The sequence below is a fragment of the Odocoileus virginianus genome, chromosome 11, assembly GCF_023699985.2.
Source record: "Odocoileus virginianus isolate 20LAN1187 ecotype Illinois chromosome 11, Ovbor_1.2, whole genome shotgun sequence".
In the NCBI taxonomy this organism is placed as follows: Eukaryota; Metazoa; Chordata; class Mammalia; order Artiodactyla; family Cervidae; genus Odocoileus; species Odocoileus virginianus.
This window is the reverse complement of record NC_069684.1, coordinates 3,636,370-3,652,383: the sequence shown is the minus strand read 5'-3', so window position 1 is coordinate 3,652,383 and position 16,014 is coordinate 3,636,370. Positions and strand designations below refer to the sequence as shown.

At 49.9% G+C, this 16,014-nt stretch overlaps 1 protein-coding gene across 5 annotated transcripts in view; it reads left to right on the top strand.

Moving 5' to 3' along the window:
* NEK7 (NIMA related kinase 7) overlaps positions 1 to 16,014 on the top strand; it is a 143,060-nt gene that overhangs the window by 65,433 nt on the left and 61,613 nt on the right. For all 5 annotated transcript variants that reach the window (XM_070473835.1, XM_070473833.1, XM_020901074.2 and 2 more), the window contains one exon: positions 10,799 to 10,939. In XM_070473835.1, the coding sequence (XP_070329936.1) occupies positions 10,799 to 10,939 (141 nt within the window). The remainder of the gene's footprint in view (positions 1 to 10,798; positions 10,940 to 16,014) is intronic.

Genomic DNA, 16,014 nt, shown 5'->3' with positions numbered 1-16,014 from the left:
AAAGTGTATATTTTATCATCATTATTACTTGTTGTTGCTTAGTGACTGAGTCGTGTTGGACTCTTTACAGCCCCATGGACTGTAGCCCGCCAGGCTCCTCTGTCCATGGAATTTCCCAGGCACGAATACTGGAGTGGGCTGCCGTTTCCTTCTCCAGGGGATCTTGCCGACCCAGAGCTTGAACCTGCATCTCCTGTGTTGCAGGTGGATTCTTTACCACTGAGCCACACTTCCTGGAAACGTTGATTTCTGGACTCGAGGGTGGATTCTGCATTTCCTTGTGCGATGCAGAGTGTCTTACATCGCTAGGTCTCCTTTTTCTTCTCCAGCTGCACGTTGTGTCTTTCCCTATTTTGCACACAGATTCAGTCATATCTTGCTTATACTGAGCTCTCTTTCAACTCCATACTTCAGGTGCTTTGATCACGGTCTCAGGAGCTGTTCAAGGAGATTTAGTCCTTAATGGACCGTCATCAGCATAAAGGCTCATTATAATGTGTGTGAGCTAGATGGAAGAGGTCCTAAGGAAAGTGTTATCCTAGAGGAAACATGTAATTTCCAAGACAGCAGAAAGATTACTCTCAGAAAAGTAATGACTGCTGATTAGTTTCCTACATTGACACGCTTCCAATAAATAAGAATGTGCTGTAGCAGCAGTGCGGTATTCAGTTCTGCAGACTGTGCTTTATATTAATGAGTGATAGGTCATGGCTACCCAGATATTTGTTGGATGAATGAATTAATCTCTAAATGAAAGCTAAATTTTGATCAGTCTAATTATCTTAATATCGTATGGATTTTAGTTATTGAAAGTTACTTTAGGAAAAGACTGTGGTAATGTAGACTAAAAAGAACTCTGTCAAATGAGAAGTGACATCAGAATATTTAAAGCTTGACTGAGTTTTGAATTTAGATTGGTTGTTCATACTTAATGTATCTAGGGCTAGATGTTTCTCAGCTTTTAAAGGAAATCCTTGAGAAATTTAGATGATTTTTAAAAGGATGGGAATACAGTAAGGGTTCTCTCATCTGCTGTCTTGGAAATTTCTGTTTGAATAGTCTGATGTGTGCAAAGATGATGTGGCTGTTGCTGGGTCGCTAAGTCGTGTCTGGCCCTTGGTGACCCATGGCCTGCTGGCGTGCTGCCATTTGCTTAAATCCATGTCCGTTGAGTCAGTGGTGCTATCTGGCTATCCCATCCTCTGCTGTCCTCTGCTCCCGCCTTCAATCTTTCCCAGCATCAGCGTCGTTTCCAGTGAATCTGCTCTTCATATCAGGTGGCCAACGTATTGGAGCTTCGGCATCAGTCCTTCTAATGAATGTTCAGGGTTGATTTCCTTTAGGATTGACTGGTTCAAAGATGAGGTATACATTAATGAAAATAGTTTCCCAGTTCTATTTGGAACTGCATGCAGAGCCTGAAATGTAATAAATTCAGTGATGAAAATGATTCCATTTTTGAGGATGAACTTGATATTTGGAATATTTAGAAATCCTCTGGAGCTGAGTTTGTACTTGGTGAAAAAGTAAAGTGTTTTGGCCTTCTTTCAGTCAGAAGATCTCTTCTTCAGTGAGACCAGTAGTTTCCATGGTTCACAAAGTGATTAAACTGGACGAGGGATTTCAAATGGATTTTCAGTATCAGCAGCCTTTCTGGAAATAAGTCCACATGCTCCCATGGGGCCTGTTTGAAGGGCAACATTGAATGTATAGAATCTAGTATGTTTGTGAGAAATCAGTTGTATCATTTTCCGTTTAGGATTCCTTTATATTTTGTCTCCCTTCATACCGTTATGTGAATATTGTGACTGTCTCACGTACCTGTGGGCATGCTTCACACAGCTCTCTCACGAAGTGTTCATAAAACAAATGTTACTTATGCTGATTGTGGAGTTTTGATGAATACTTCTTTTTCCAGGAACGCTTGTATGCACTACATTTAATTACGCCTTCTTTTTCTCCCTTGACCGGGTCTCGTTCAGTGCAGGAGAACAAGCAGGTGGAAGACGAGGACTTGCTAGGAGAGTTCTGATGGGGTACCCAGTAGGCGGTCGGGGTCACACGGGATCAGTGAAAGCCCACCCCAGCTCCCAGCGCCCGCGGAGGGGGAGGCGGGACGGGGGGCTGCGTGGACCCGTGCTGAGCGCAGCGAGCAGAGGGCAGAGCTCGGCGCCGCGCAGACGCCAGCGTTTATAGGGGGCCGTCTAGGGGGCCGGGAGGGCACAGAAGGGCTGGGCGTTTCGCGGGGTGGCTTAGGGCCTGAGCCCTGACGTTGGACTGCCCCGTGTAAGCGCTTGGCTTCCCCCACTTTCCTGGCTGCGGGCTGGAGCGCAGGTTACTGAACCCCTGCGCCTTGCTCTTCCGCCCGGTGGGTTAGAGGAGCGCTCGTGTTTACGGGGTCCCAGCCGCGGAGCCTGCGAGTGCTGCGCCCGGCGCGTGGACAGCGCTCGGAGGCTGGACGAGGTGCTGGCTCTCGGGGCCAGGGCGCCTGCGGCAGAGACGACGCCGCGCTCTCGGCGCACAGGTCCCTCTGCCGTGCCTGCTTCTGTGTCGTGGTCCATCCTGTGTCACACCTCTGTTACCAACACACCCAGTCAGCGGTTCCCGAACCCGTGATCCGTCCTTGGCGTCCCTCTCCCCTCACCCTCGCCTTGAGTCCTCGGAGTCCACCGGGGGTCGCGTCGGGGTCCGCCCGCTGTGCGCGTCTGGCTCTCACCGTCCGGTCGGGCCAGGCCTTCCGTGCTCCCCGCTCTCCCCTCTCTGGCTCTCCTCTCCCTGCCTCTCTCCCCGCAGGGTCAGGCTCCTGAGTTCCCAGCCTCTCTGCTGGAGACCCACACCCCACACCCATGCTGACCCCGTCCTTACCCGCGACCCCAGTGTTCCCCACCCTCCAGCCAGTGTTCTGCCGACACACCCAGCTTGTTCCTCCCTGAAGACGTGTCCCCCAGGGCTGCTTTCCGCACTTGCTTTTCCTTCTGGTCTTTTAATCTCAGCCAAAATGTCACCTCCTCTACAAGGTCATCCCAGTGTCATCCAATCCAAAATAACCATCGTTCATTTTCTATTATATCACTCTATTTTATTTCTCTGCATAGTACCTAAATATTAGATACTAATCTTGCTGCTGCTGCTAAGTCGCTTCAGTCGTGTCCGACTCTGTGCGACCCTGCAGACGGCAGCCCACCAGTCTCCCCTGTCCCTGGGGTTCTCCAGGCAAGAACACTGGAGTGGGTTGCCACTTCCTTCTCCAATGCATGCATGCATGCTAAGTCGCTTCAGTCCTGTCTGACTCTGTGCGACCCTATGGACAGCAGCCCACCAGGCTCCTCTGTCCACGGGATTCTCTAGGCAAGAATCCTGGAGTGGGTTGCCGTTTCCTTCTCTCAGGTACTAATATTGCTTACTGCCTTTTTACTGTTTTTGGATTACATGTTTGTTTAAGCCCGTCCTCTATTAATAACTGTGGAATAAATGAATAAATTGAAGAAATCATCTTCCTTCTGTTTATCACAGTGAAAGGCTTCTGCTCGCAGTGTTGAATTTCACCAGCTGTAGCTGCTGGTGCTCATGGCGCAGTGGGAGTGTCTCTGTCATTACTGTGGTTGGGAAATGCCAGGAGAGGTAACCGGTAGTTTTGGTTACATAATTTGGGTATAGTAATTATCATGCTGAGTAGTATAGCTAATAATGGTTAGATGATACAAATACCAAGACCTTATAAATGTTTAAATGATTGGTTATATTTGATCACTCATTTTTCTTATGCTGTAGTGAATTCTCTCCTTTGTTTGATAAAAAGCCAGTTATAGTGATTAATGGCACATCATTCCAGCTGACTTAAATCTCAGACTTTTAGTGTCTTTAAGAATAGGTTACTTTTGAAATAGGTTACTTAAGAAATTTTAGGGAGATGATTTTTCAAATGGGAAGAAGAATGACTAATTAGATTGCTGGCACATGTGATGTTTTTGTTTTAACATGTTTTTTAAATTTCTGGTGAGGTCTATAGAGAACGTTGTGTGTAAGAGCTCTGTGTGAGATGTTGTCTAAAGGGCATTCCAGTTTGTGTAGTTGGGAGCTGAGTAATGTCTCTTTAAAGATCATCCATAGAGTGAGCTTTATTGCCAAATAAAATTGAAGGACATTTTTAAGTTTCATTACTTTCAGATTTTGGAGAAATTTAATAATATTAACATAAAGTATAATATTTGTTAGATTACACAGTTGGTAAGATGAAAATCACCAGTAAGAGACTGTAAGTTTGCAGTAACAGTGAAAACCTTATTAATGGTGTTAAGTATTGTTAATCCTGGCTTGTACATTAGATCGTTGATAACAGTACCTCCAGGAATCGTCAGGACAGGATTTTCTCCCCGGGGAGTCTGTCGAGTCCATGGCAGGGCTCCTCTAATTTCCCCAGAGAGAACTATTATCATCATGTTACCCTGAATTATCTTACTGCTCATTAAATGTTCTTGCCTTCAAATTTAAAAGAAATTAGAGAAATTAATTTAGTCCTGGGAAATCGTTGTTTAACGAGTTTGCACCTGTGAGAGCATGAGCCAGTGGTACAACAGACTGCATTTTATTTTAAAATGAAAAGTATTTATGTGCAGGAGGGGACTGACGCATAGAAGTTAATCCCAATTAGTTAGCATGATCTGGTGGTAGGTAGTTCAAGTGCATTCAGATCAACAAGAGTTTCCTTAATGAGAATGCTGGACATTTAAGGTGTTACATAAAGCTTCCTTCACTCTCTTGTTTGATATTTTTAGTCGTCATATGTGATTTTGAGTGTTTATTTTACATTTCTGAGATTTTAGGATTCTTTTAACTTGCGGATTCACACATCTCAGGAGACTAAACATCATTTACCACAAAAATGTAATGCACATGCTTCCAGCATCAGTCATAATCATGCCTTCTGTTTAAGGAGTCACGGGTGTCTTATATTAGTAATTAAGAAATGAAATGACACCAGTAAAAACAACAAACAGTAACAAAACCTGCATAAGCTTACAGTTATGTTATCCATGTTGAATAGTTACATTTTAAGACTCAATCCAAAAAGGAATCCATTTGAAAAGTATTTTATGGAGTGTGTGGTCTTTATTTAGTAATTTTGGAAGCTACTCTGTGCTGAATTAGTCACTTCCCTCAGTCTCTCTTGTCACCAAGAGCTTACAGTTTCAAAGTTGGAGGGTGTACAGGCTCTCAAGCAGTTGCTGTCTTCAGTTTGCCTGGGACTTTAAACTTGACTGTGACCACGTTCCAACCAGAAGCTGACTTGCCACCACACGTGGTTTTAGGTGTTGTACCTGCTCCCCCCCAGTAATTAGAAGGCCTTCGGGCAGGAAAATTTTACTTAGATATAGTGTATGTCTCTAAGGAGCCTTATATGCAAGGGGTCCGGCTGTGTTCATTCACGGATCAGGGCGAGAATCCACATGCTAACTGGAGTGTCTGGCTGGAAGGCGAGCCCAGGACTGGGCACTGCTCGGAGACCCCAGTAAGGAGGCTGCTGGCGTATGGAAGTCTGGCTGTCGATTCAAGTTTGTCTGGGCCCAGAGAAGGAGGGCCAAAGAAGAAAATCGAGATCAGGACTAGGGAGTTTCAGTCTTGACGCCTCGACTTGAAGGAGGCTGAGGGGAGACAGTGTCGGTGGCAGGCTGTGACCACGAGGCCCCGGGGAAGGGGCATAGGTGACAGTGAGCACATGCGTGTGCAAGGCTCTGTCCCTGGTGACACTCCCAAGTCACCCTTGGGTGGGCTCCCGCCTGCCCTGGAGAAGTGGGTACAAGGTTTGGGTAGCTGCCCAGCTGAGAAAGACACTGAGAATCAGATCTGAGGCTCCAGCCCAGCCTTGTGGAGTGACTCCAGACCCTGCGCCGTCTCTCTGGGGCTTTGTGAGAACCTCGGTCAGGCCTGGGGCTTCCCTGCTGGCTCAGTGGTGAAGAACCCGTCTGCCAATGCAGGAGACTCAGGTTCAGTCCCTGGATTAGGAAGATCCGCTGGAGAAGGGAATGGCAACTCATTCCAGTATTCTTGCCTGGAAAATTCCATGGACAGAGGAGCCTGCTGGACTACAGTGTGTGGGGTCGCAAAAGGGTCTTACGCAACTTAGTGACCAAAGTACCATCACCACCAGGTCAGGCCTTAGCCGGCAGTGTTCACGGCTTCCCGTCTGACCCCAGCAGGGACAGTGGATTAGCACTTGTCTCCCGTCCTGGCGGGGGTGCAAGGCAAGTCTCTGTCTCACCCATTGGAAACTGCTAGGGCAGAGGGAGTTCTTTCAGCTACGTTCACCTGTTTAGTAAATACTTCCTGCCTGTTTCATGTCACGCTGTCTTCGTGGCATCTGGATACAAAGAACAAGCTTGGTTTCTGCCTTTGAGAAGCTGTGTTGGAGGGAGAAATAGACACATGTAAACAAATAATTAAAATCCAGTGAGACCGGAACCCAGCCGGGTGGGTGAGCTTGCACAGCTGTCTGCAGAGCTGGCTGCTGCTGGAGACGGTGGGCCCTGGGCAGGGCCCCTGAGAAGGCCGTCGGGTCGGTCTCCACGGTGAGCAGAGGTGGGCCGGGCGTGCAGAGCGCCGGTCCCCAGGAGGCCGGGCCAGGTGGATGCTGTGCGTGGAGGGGTGAGCTGCCGCTGGACTTGGCGGCAGACGGGGAGGGTGGTGGGGTGGCTGGGGCATATGTGGGGTGACTGTGAGACCCCCTGCTTCCGGTGTAAGTGGGCGTCAGTGTGTGATGGAAGAGACAGAGTGCCGTTTTACTTTCATAAAGGCTGAAAATCCTTTAAATGACTGACGTCTTTCCAGAAGTCATTTCATGCGGCTCAGACACACAGCCTGGTCATTCACACAGTGCTGTTTACCCGGGACATAACTCATCCACACGCAGTGGGGCACTGGCCACAGCGTCCGAGCATCACCACCCAGGTGTGTGTGACACCTGCCCGGCCACGTCTTAAAGGAGACCACCCGGCGCCCAGGCTGATCTTTCTGCAGATGGGCAGCGGCCCGAGCCTCGGGGCGGGGGTGCCGGGAGAGCAGCCCGGCTCCGCCTCATGTCTGCCCCGCGCGTCTACGCCGGGCGACAGGACACGGGAGCAGATGAGACAGGCTGTCAGTCAGCCGCGCTGCCCTTTGAAGAAAGGCCACGGGGGGAAGGGTGCCGCAAATGGGCTGTGAGTTTACATACACTGCCCACTGTTAAACAGATTACGTCTAATGAAGTGTCTAATGCTCAGGCCTATCAGCCTAATCCTGGGCGGCAGCTCATCCCTCCGCTGCCAGAAAAACGCCGCCCTCTGGCCCTCGCTCGCCACTCCGACCGCCAGGCGCAGGGAGGCGCCCAGCCTTAATAAACCCAGACAGTGTGTGATCTGACATGCAAATGTAGGTCATTGCATATGTAAATGTGTGATTACGCGCCTGCATGCCAAAACACATTAGCCAGCCTCCCAGCATGCGCTCGTCACAGCGCCTCAGCAGCCCCCGCGCCGGTTTGTCAGTTACCGCGCGGACAGGGGACGGGGGTCCCGGGCAGGCCTGAAGGGCGCGCCGGGGTTGCGTGGTAGCGTCCCCCATGAGGAAGCCGCGTGTCACCCCGGAGACCCACACGTTTTCATCCGGAGGAGGAGCGGTCTAGATGTTTGGAAGAGAGGAAGGAAACCCACCTCTTCGATGTTGCAGTCTGTCCTAGTGTGTAAATTTTAAAAAAAGAAATTTGTTAGAAAAGCATGGACAATTGAAAATCTCTCCTCCTCAAGTGAAATGAAGTTATGAAAGCTAGAGGTTGCTAATATCCACTGACTCTATCTGAGAAATGAGACTTTATAAGTTTCGTTTGTTAAGTAGGTGACAATTCCCTGGTAACTCAGCTGGTAAAGAATCCACCTGCAATGCAGGAGACCCTCGTTTGATTCCTGGATCGGGAAGATCCACTGGAGAAGGGATAGGCTGCCCACTGCAGTATTCTTGGGCTTCCTTTGTGGCTCAGCTGGTAAAGAATCCGCCCGCAGTGTGGGACACCTGGGTTTGATCCCTGGGTTGGGAAGATCCCCTGGAGAAGGGAAAGGCCACCCACTCCAGTATTCTGGCCTGGAGAATCCCATGGACTGTAGAGTCCTTGGGGTCACAAAGAGTCTGCCAGGACTGAGCGACTTTCACTTCATTTTACAGTGACAGTTATAAATTCATCTCAGTGACCACAAAAAGAAATCTTATACTTGAACAGTGTGGCAAGTAGTCTCCCTTTATTTTATGATTTCATTCCTATTTTTTATTTTCAGTTTTGGTATGTGTGTTTCTAGTCCCATTTCTGTTTTTTTCATCAAAAGGTCTAAAATTGAAAACACTGTGGATCATGATAGGGTACCATAATATCTACTACATTGTAGATGGCTGTTTGGTAACCCCAGAGGATGGCTAAGCCTGTGCTTGGGAACTGGGGCTTGGGCATCAGCTAGCCATAGATCTGGTGTGATAACATCTGCCTGATAGGATCCTCATGAGAATTGAATTAAATAGCATAAAAAGTACTGATTTTTAGGACCTGTTACTTTATAGGTACCCAAATGGAACCTTTTTTTTTTAATTGTGGCAGTGTTATTATTCTATTCTGACATTTATGGTTTATATTCACATAACGAATTTGTGTAATTTGCATTCTGATTATTTTGCATATCTTGAAGAGTGGTATTTTTCTTATTTTGGACTTTTCATAAGAAAAGCAATGCATGGTAACAAGTTATTGCTACTTTTCCCCTCATTTTTGAGAAACATTGCATTTGCATGGCAGTGAAACTCCAGCAGAATTTTACAGTTTTTTGCTAGCATGATTGATATAGTGACATGAACAAGGAGTTAATGCATATTAGCAGTTAATGTAATGCCCGTATGTCAAAACAGTCCTCTTACATGTGTCATGGGGCCATCAGCCCTAACTAAGGTTTATTTAAGTTCAAGCTGCCTTAGTGGGTTTAGGAACCCCTGTGCCCTTTGGTTGCACCAATAGGTGTTTAATGTTCGTCCTGAGTCAGTTCCCACAAGAATGTCATGTTTACTCCAAGTCGGCCCAGAGTAGAGAAGGTCCATTCGGATGTGAGCAGAGTGGTACCAGGCCAAGAAGGGTCTACTTATCAGGAATCCTGGGATTTGGAAGAGGCCCACAAGTGTTTGGCCAAAAAAAAAGAGAAGATGGAAAAGCTCATGTGCTGGCCGAGCTGTCTTGTTCTATTTCAGTGGACAGATGCTGCAGGGAGAGCAGGAGTGCCTCGAGGCACTGCAGAGGCCGCCTTCTGGGGGCGTGCGCAGCGCCCAGTGCAGTTAAGGCCCCTTCATGTGGCCACGTGGGCTCTTTCCAAGCAGAAGCACTTCTTTGGATGCATCCGTTTCCCTAGGGGCTAGTCCAGTGCCTGCCGTCTAATGAGTATAAAAAGTATGAGTTTCAAAAAGAAATGACTTTTCCCACGAACAGCAAAAAAATATGTTTAAAAGGTATTTATGCACTAAGTGACAGAAAGAAAGAAAGTGAAGTTGCTCAGTCTTGTCCGACTCTTTGCGACCCTGTGGACTGTAGCTCACCAGGCTCCTCCATCCATGGGATTCTCCAGGCAAGAGGACTGGTTGCCATTCCTTCTCCAAGTGACAGAGGCCAATCTGAAAGGCTACATACTGTATGATTCTTATGTGACACTCTGGAAAAATCAGAACTGTGGGTCCAGTGAAAAGATCAGTGGCTGCTAGGCGTCAGTGGGGAGCGAGGGGTGAACTGGCAGAGCCCAGAGGGTTTTTCGGGCAGGGAAAATGTACTGATGCTGAGATTCTGGGGGGCTTCCCAGGTGGCTCAGGGACAAAAGAATCCACCTTTCAATGCATGAGATGCAGGTTCAGTCCTGGGGTCAGGAAAACCCCCGGGAGAAGGGAATGACATCCCACTCCTGTATTCTTCCCTGAGAAAGCCCATGGACAGAGGAGCCTGGTGGACTACAGTCCATGGGGCCACGGAGAGCTGGACACAGCTGAGTGACTGAGCATGCGCACAAGCACTCTGATTATGGATGTCGGCCATTATCCATCGTCTACACCCATAGAGTGTGCTGGCAAAGACTGAGGGTGGGAGGAGAAGGGGCGACAGAGGATGAGGTGGTTGGGTGATGGCATCACTGATTCAGTGGACATGAGTTTGAGCAAGCTCTGCAAGTTGGTGATGGACAGGGAAGCCTGGCGTGCTGCAGTCCATGGGGTCGCAAAGAGTTGGACACGACCGAGTGGCTGAACTGAATTGATAGAATGTCCAGCAGCAAGGGTGAAGCCCAGTGTTAACCATGGACTTTGGGTGATGGTGATGTGTCAGTGGAGCTTCATCACTAGTGACCAGGGTCCGGCTCTGATGGGGTGTTGATAATGAGAAAAGCAGTGCCTGGGCTGAGTGGGGGTGTACCGGGAACCTCTCTACCTTCCTCTTAATATTCTGCTTTTAAAAAGTTAGGTCTTAAAAAAAAAGTAATGATGAGGTGGTAGACTCGCTGCCCCTGGAATTGTTCTTTGCAGAAGTTAAGTATCATCAGGAAGTTTAGAAAGTTTTCATGTTTGGCAGGTTGGACTAAGTGAATGTGTGTGTGTGTGTGTGTGTTTATTTTTATATAATATGAATAGTTTGATAAATACCTGTCAAACAAGTGACTGTCTGCAGGTTTACCATAGAAATCACCTACTTATGTGAAGACAACTGACAGTTGTATGCATATTGTGTGACTGAAAACTTTTCTGACTTTTTTAATTACAGAAGGCCTTACGACCGGATATGGGCTATAATACGTTAGCCAACTTTCGAATAGAGAAGAAAATTGGTCGCGGGCAATTTAGCGAAGTTTATAGGGCTGCCTGTCTCTTGGATGGAGTACCAGTAGCTTTAAAAAAAGTACAGGTAAGATGACTTTAATTCTATAAATCCACGTAAAATTATACTCTGTGAGTAATAAATGGAGAAAAGTATGTCCTGAACGATTGGGTCATGACAGTCTTGAGTTGAGAATGAGAAAGAATAAAAATTGTCCTGTAAACGCTTGCATTAAGTGTCGTGTATGGTGGAAATCCCTTTTTAGTTGTAATGCTACTTTTAAAATTGAGCTGGCTCTGCTCACCCGGGTTCAGTCGTGACTGGAATGATCTTAGAAAAGCTTTCACAGCTCTCGGTTTTAAGAGGCAGATTGGAGTTGTCACCATGCATTCTAGCAGGGCGAGTGGCTGCACGTCGTAGCCTCAGCTGCAGGCCTCGGGCAAGGAGACCCGGCTCATGGAACGCACCGCCTGAAGCCAGGACAGAGCAGGCATGCTCTGGGGCGGGGCTCTGTGCTAGGGGAGAACCAGCCTGGCAATGAAAGAAAGAAAACCAAGGTGAACTTTATTTACCGGAGGAGAGGGGAAAGTGAAATAGGTGAACGTAGGGGATTGCTGTCCCACTTACATGCCCACGCTATGTTGGCATCGGCCCTGCCCTCCAGCCCTGGCTGTGTGCAGGCTCCTTGGTCTGCCTGGCTTCCCTGGCCTGGCCGGGCCCGGCCCCGATGGGCCTGCATGCCACTGGTCTGGCATGCTCTCACCTTTCTACCTCAGAGTGTGTTTGATGTCGTGCAGTCTAACTTCTCTTTTCAGGGAGAAGGTTGTTCTTGTTCACACTCGCCTGTAGACTTCCCGTTTTACTCTGCTACCTGGTGTCTTTTTCTCTGTCCTCTTCCTCTCACTATTTAATTTCATGAAGGATCAGTGTCCTTGCGACAGCCATCACCAGCAGAGTGGAACAGTTTTCCCTTGTACAGTAAATATTTATGAAAGCATTTACAGGACACATGTCAGAGGTCAGGACTGAAGCAGATGCCCTCATGCCCACCACGCGGCTCAGATGCATCTGTCACTCCCTTCCCTCGCAGGTCACCATGTCCTGAGTTTTCTCTGGATCATTCCTTTGCTTTTCTCTAGAGTTTTCTCCATATCTGTATAAATTCTGAATGAATCTGCTGTTTGCTTTTGCATTTTTGAACTTGCATAAATATTGTCACATGTTGGTGGGTGGCTACGCTTTAATCTTTATACGTACAATATTCAGCATGTGGATATTCATGTATATGTGTAGTGTTACATGTTGTGTGTGTGTAGTATCCTGTTCTTATCACATGTTACTAGTTTTGGTTGTATACGGCTGTTTGCTGTTGTAGTATTTCTGTCATGTTCATGTCGCGTCCTGTGTGTCTCCTGGCGCACACATGCAGAAATCTCCCTTTTGTATGTGCCTGAGACGGAAGCGTTGAGCCTTCCTCTCTGCTTTGTCGTGTTGCAACTGGGAATTCTTCTAGTTTAAGCATAACTCCCTATATATGCAAGAGAGAAATGATGCTGTGAAGATATTCTTAGCTTATATAATTAGGGAACAGTTACCTTAAACCTTTACAGGAAGAAATACATTTGCATTTCAGACATGTTGATTTTTGTGATATATTATATTTGTGCTGAACTAGAGAGACCAGGGTTCTTCCTTTTTAATAAAAGCCACCTCTGCAGCTTAGTATGAAAGTGTTTTAAAATACCGTTGACCAGACTCCTTTCCTGTCTGAAGCATCCCAGCCTCTCTTGAGAAACGTCACCAGGAAGCAGACATTGGATTCCTCCTGCAGTCTGTTATTGTAAGGCTTCTTTCTGGCCTGAAGGGCTGCGTCACTGTTTCCAGCTAATCCAGGCCCCTTCCCGGTGGGGTCCCTGCGTTGGAACGTTGCGTCTGTAATTCAGTGCTCTGCTCACAGATATTTCGTGAGACTCTTCGGGAGCAGCGTCCAGGCTCCTCCGCGTAGTTCTCTGGGCGCGTCTGTGCTTTGGCCACGTGTCAGGTTTCAGTCTGCCGTGACCGGCTCGCTGGAAGCCCCAGTGACTTTCCTGGACGTGTGCCTGGGACCTGCGTGTGCAAGGGAGGGAGTGTGTGCACCTTCCTTCTCGAGATCATACAGGGATCGGGAGCCTGTGGTGGTGACAGGACTGTCGGGTCTTTTGCAGAATTCGCCACCCCCCCCCCCCCTGTCACGGTTTGTTCGCCACCCTTACGGTGCCCCTTAACTGGGGGGCACAGGCGGCCTTGCTGCCCTGTCTCCCCGCCTCCCTTCCTGCTGCTCCCGCAGTGGGAGCGGGCGTCTGGTGTTCAGTGGTCGGCTCCGAAGGCTCTGAGAACCAAGGTGAACAGTAACAGGACTCGGGGCTCCCAGTGCAGCTGTAGCCCAGGCCTGTCCGGAGCAGAGGGGCCCACGCGGGAGCCGCCTCCAGGAGCCCAGAGCGAGGGGAGCCTGAGAAAGGCTTCCCGGGGCACTCGGCCTGCGTCTCAGAGCCGCGCTTGTGTCGTAAGATGGTAGCCAGTTGTTTTGCTCTGGTCCAGGTGATCTCCCTTTAATTATACTCAGCTCAGCCATCGTTGGGTCGTTAATTCTTGTCTGACTCTCTGCAACCCTGTGGGCTGTAGCCCACCAGGTTCCTCTTGTCTCTGGGATTCTCCAGGCAAGAATACTGGAGTCAGTTGCCATGCCCTCCTCCAGGGGCTCTTCCCAACCTAGGCATCAACCTGGGTCTTCCACATTGCAGGCAGATTCTTTACCATCTGAACCACCAGGCATGCCCCGTATTTGCTTATATTTAATAGCTATTTTAAAGCATTCATCAAGAAAATCAGTTGCAAGTCAAATTTTCCATAATTCAAGCTTTAAAAAAGCTATCCCTTTTTAAAGCATATTAATGCCTTTTTACCTGTGTTAATTTTTGATACTACATTCTGTATATTTTGCATGCAGTCCTGATTGCATTAGGATTTTCATGCATTTAAAAATTTATGGATAGTAGTTTCTTTTCTAATGCATGAAGTGATTTTAACATATCTCTAACCCGTTATGGCCATATATGCAGTCTCTTTTTCAGAGTTCACTGTGATTATGGAATTCATCCCAGTTAAATATCTGGCTCCATCTCTGTCCCTTGTCTTTCAGTCTGCAGGACCTTTTTTCTCTTGTGTGTTCTCAGCCCCTCACTCCTATTTTGCTGTGCCCCCTCCCAGCACCGCGTTGTCTCTGCGGAGACCAGGAGTCCTGGTTTCCCCCCATGCCAGCCCCCAGCCCCTGGTCGCTCCGCTCTCAGTGGCGTCCCGGCCCTCGCTGAGCTCAGGGAGTTCTGTCTCAGCCGTCACATCCCCTCTCCTGTCTGCCTCATGGTCTCTTCCCACCAGACCTTGTCTCTGACTTCATCCTGACCACGGCACACTGGCCCACATCCCCTAGACCTCTTACTTCAGGTCTGACCTCAGTTGTCTGCTTATGTTACTTGGACCTTTGTCAGCTATGAGAGCAACGTGGATGTTTCCATTTCAGAATTGTCCCATCTTGCTCAGCCCCGGGCAGGGTTTCTCTTTGCTGCATGTTTTCTGCTTTCATCAGGAGTCCCTGTTCCATGCCTACAGCCCCGAGGGGCGCTGCTCACCTCTCTCGGGAGATGCACTGTCTTGCACGTCCTACTTGGATGCATTTTAGCCACAGGATAAGCAGAATTCAAACCAGCAGGCGTGCATGACTACAGTGCTGGCAGTGGAAGTGCCTTGGCCTGGCCGCGTGCCATCACGCTCAGCGGAAAGTGCCCACCCTGCCACGTGCTTTCCCACCGCTGGCCGCGTCACTCCCCTTCCCCCTGCCTGTGCTGGGGGGCGGGGCTTTCTCTTCTGTCCCTGTTGTTCCCTCCTCCCCGCAGTCTCACCCCTTGCCATCGACATCCCGTGGCCGCTGCCGCTCCAGCGCCCTCCTCTCCTCCCTGCACGGGCTCGGATCCCCCTCTCCCTGGGGTCCCCTTCTCTCCTCACATGTCCCTGTGGCCGCTGCCGCTCCAGTGCCCTCCTCTCCTCCCTGCACGGGCTCGGGTCCCCTTCTCCCTGGGGTCCCCTTCTCTCCTCACGTCCCCGTGGCCGCTGCCGCTCCAGTGCCCTCTTCTCCTCCCTGCACGGGCTCGGGTCCCCTCTCTTCTCTCCTCACATGTCCCCGTGGCCGCTGCCGCTCCAGCGCCCTCCTCTCCTCCCTGCACGGGCTCGGGTCCCCCTCTCCCTGGGGTCCCCTTCTCTCCTCACATGTCCCCGTGGCCGCTGCCGCTCCAGCGCCCTCCTCTCCTCCCTGCACGGGCTCGGGTCCCCCTCTCCCTGGGGTCCCCTTTGCTCCTCACATGTCCCCGTGGCCGCTGCTGCTCCAGTGCCCTCCTCTCCTCCCTGCACGGGCTCGGGTCCCCCTCTCCCTGGGGTCCCCTTCTCTCCTCACATGTCCCCGTGGCCGCTGCCGCTCCAGCGCCCTCCTCTCCTCCCTGCACGGGCTCGGGTCCCCCTCTCCCTGGGGTCCCCTTTGCTCCTCACATGTCCCCGTGGCCGCTGCTGCTCCAGTGCCCTCCTCTCCTCCCTGCACGGGCTCGGGTCCCCCTCTCCCTGGGGTCCCCTTTGCTCCTCACATGTCCCCGTGGCCGCTGCTGCTCCAGCGCCCTCCTCTCCTCCCTGCACGGGCTCGGGTCCCCCTCTCCCTGGGGTCCCCTTCTCCTTCCTTCCATGGCGCCTCCTCCCCCCCTTGCCTTTCTGGGCAGGTCTCACCCTCAGGGTTTGGCTCCTTCGCAGCTGCTGGGCCACCTTCCCTGACCTCTGAACGGTGGCTTCTGAACCCCTGGAAGCCCTGGCTAAACTTGGCTGAGCGTCAGGCTCAAACAAAGCATGGATTTCCGTGGTACCTCTCCCACGCTTTCTGGTTTTAAGGACGTGGGGCTTGTGGTGCTCCAGGAGGCGGATCACTGTGGGCTGAGCAGTTAGGTGTCCCCTTGGAAACAGGGGTTTCTGGTTTTTAGTAAAGGGCGCACAGACAGGTATCCCGTTCCATGCCGTCGTTTGCCAGGACCTTATGGAGGCCACGAGGAAGCGCTGAGGCCTGTCTCTGATGTGCCCTTGGGACGTGCAGG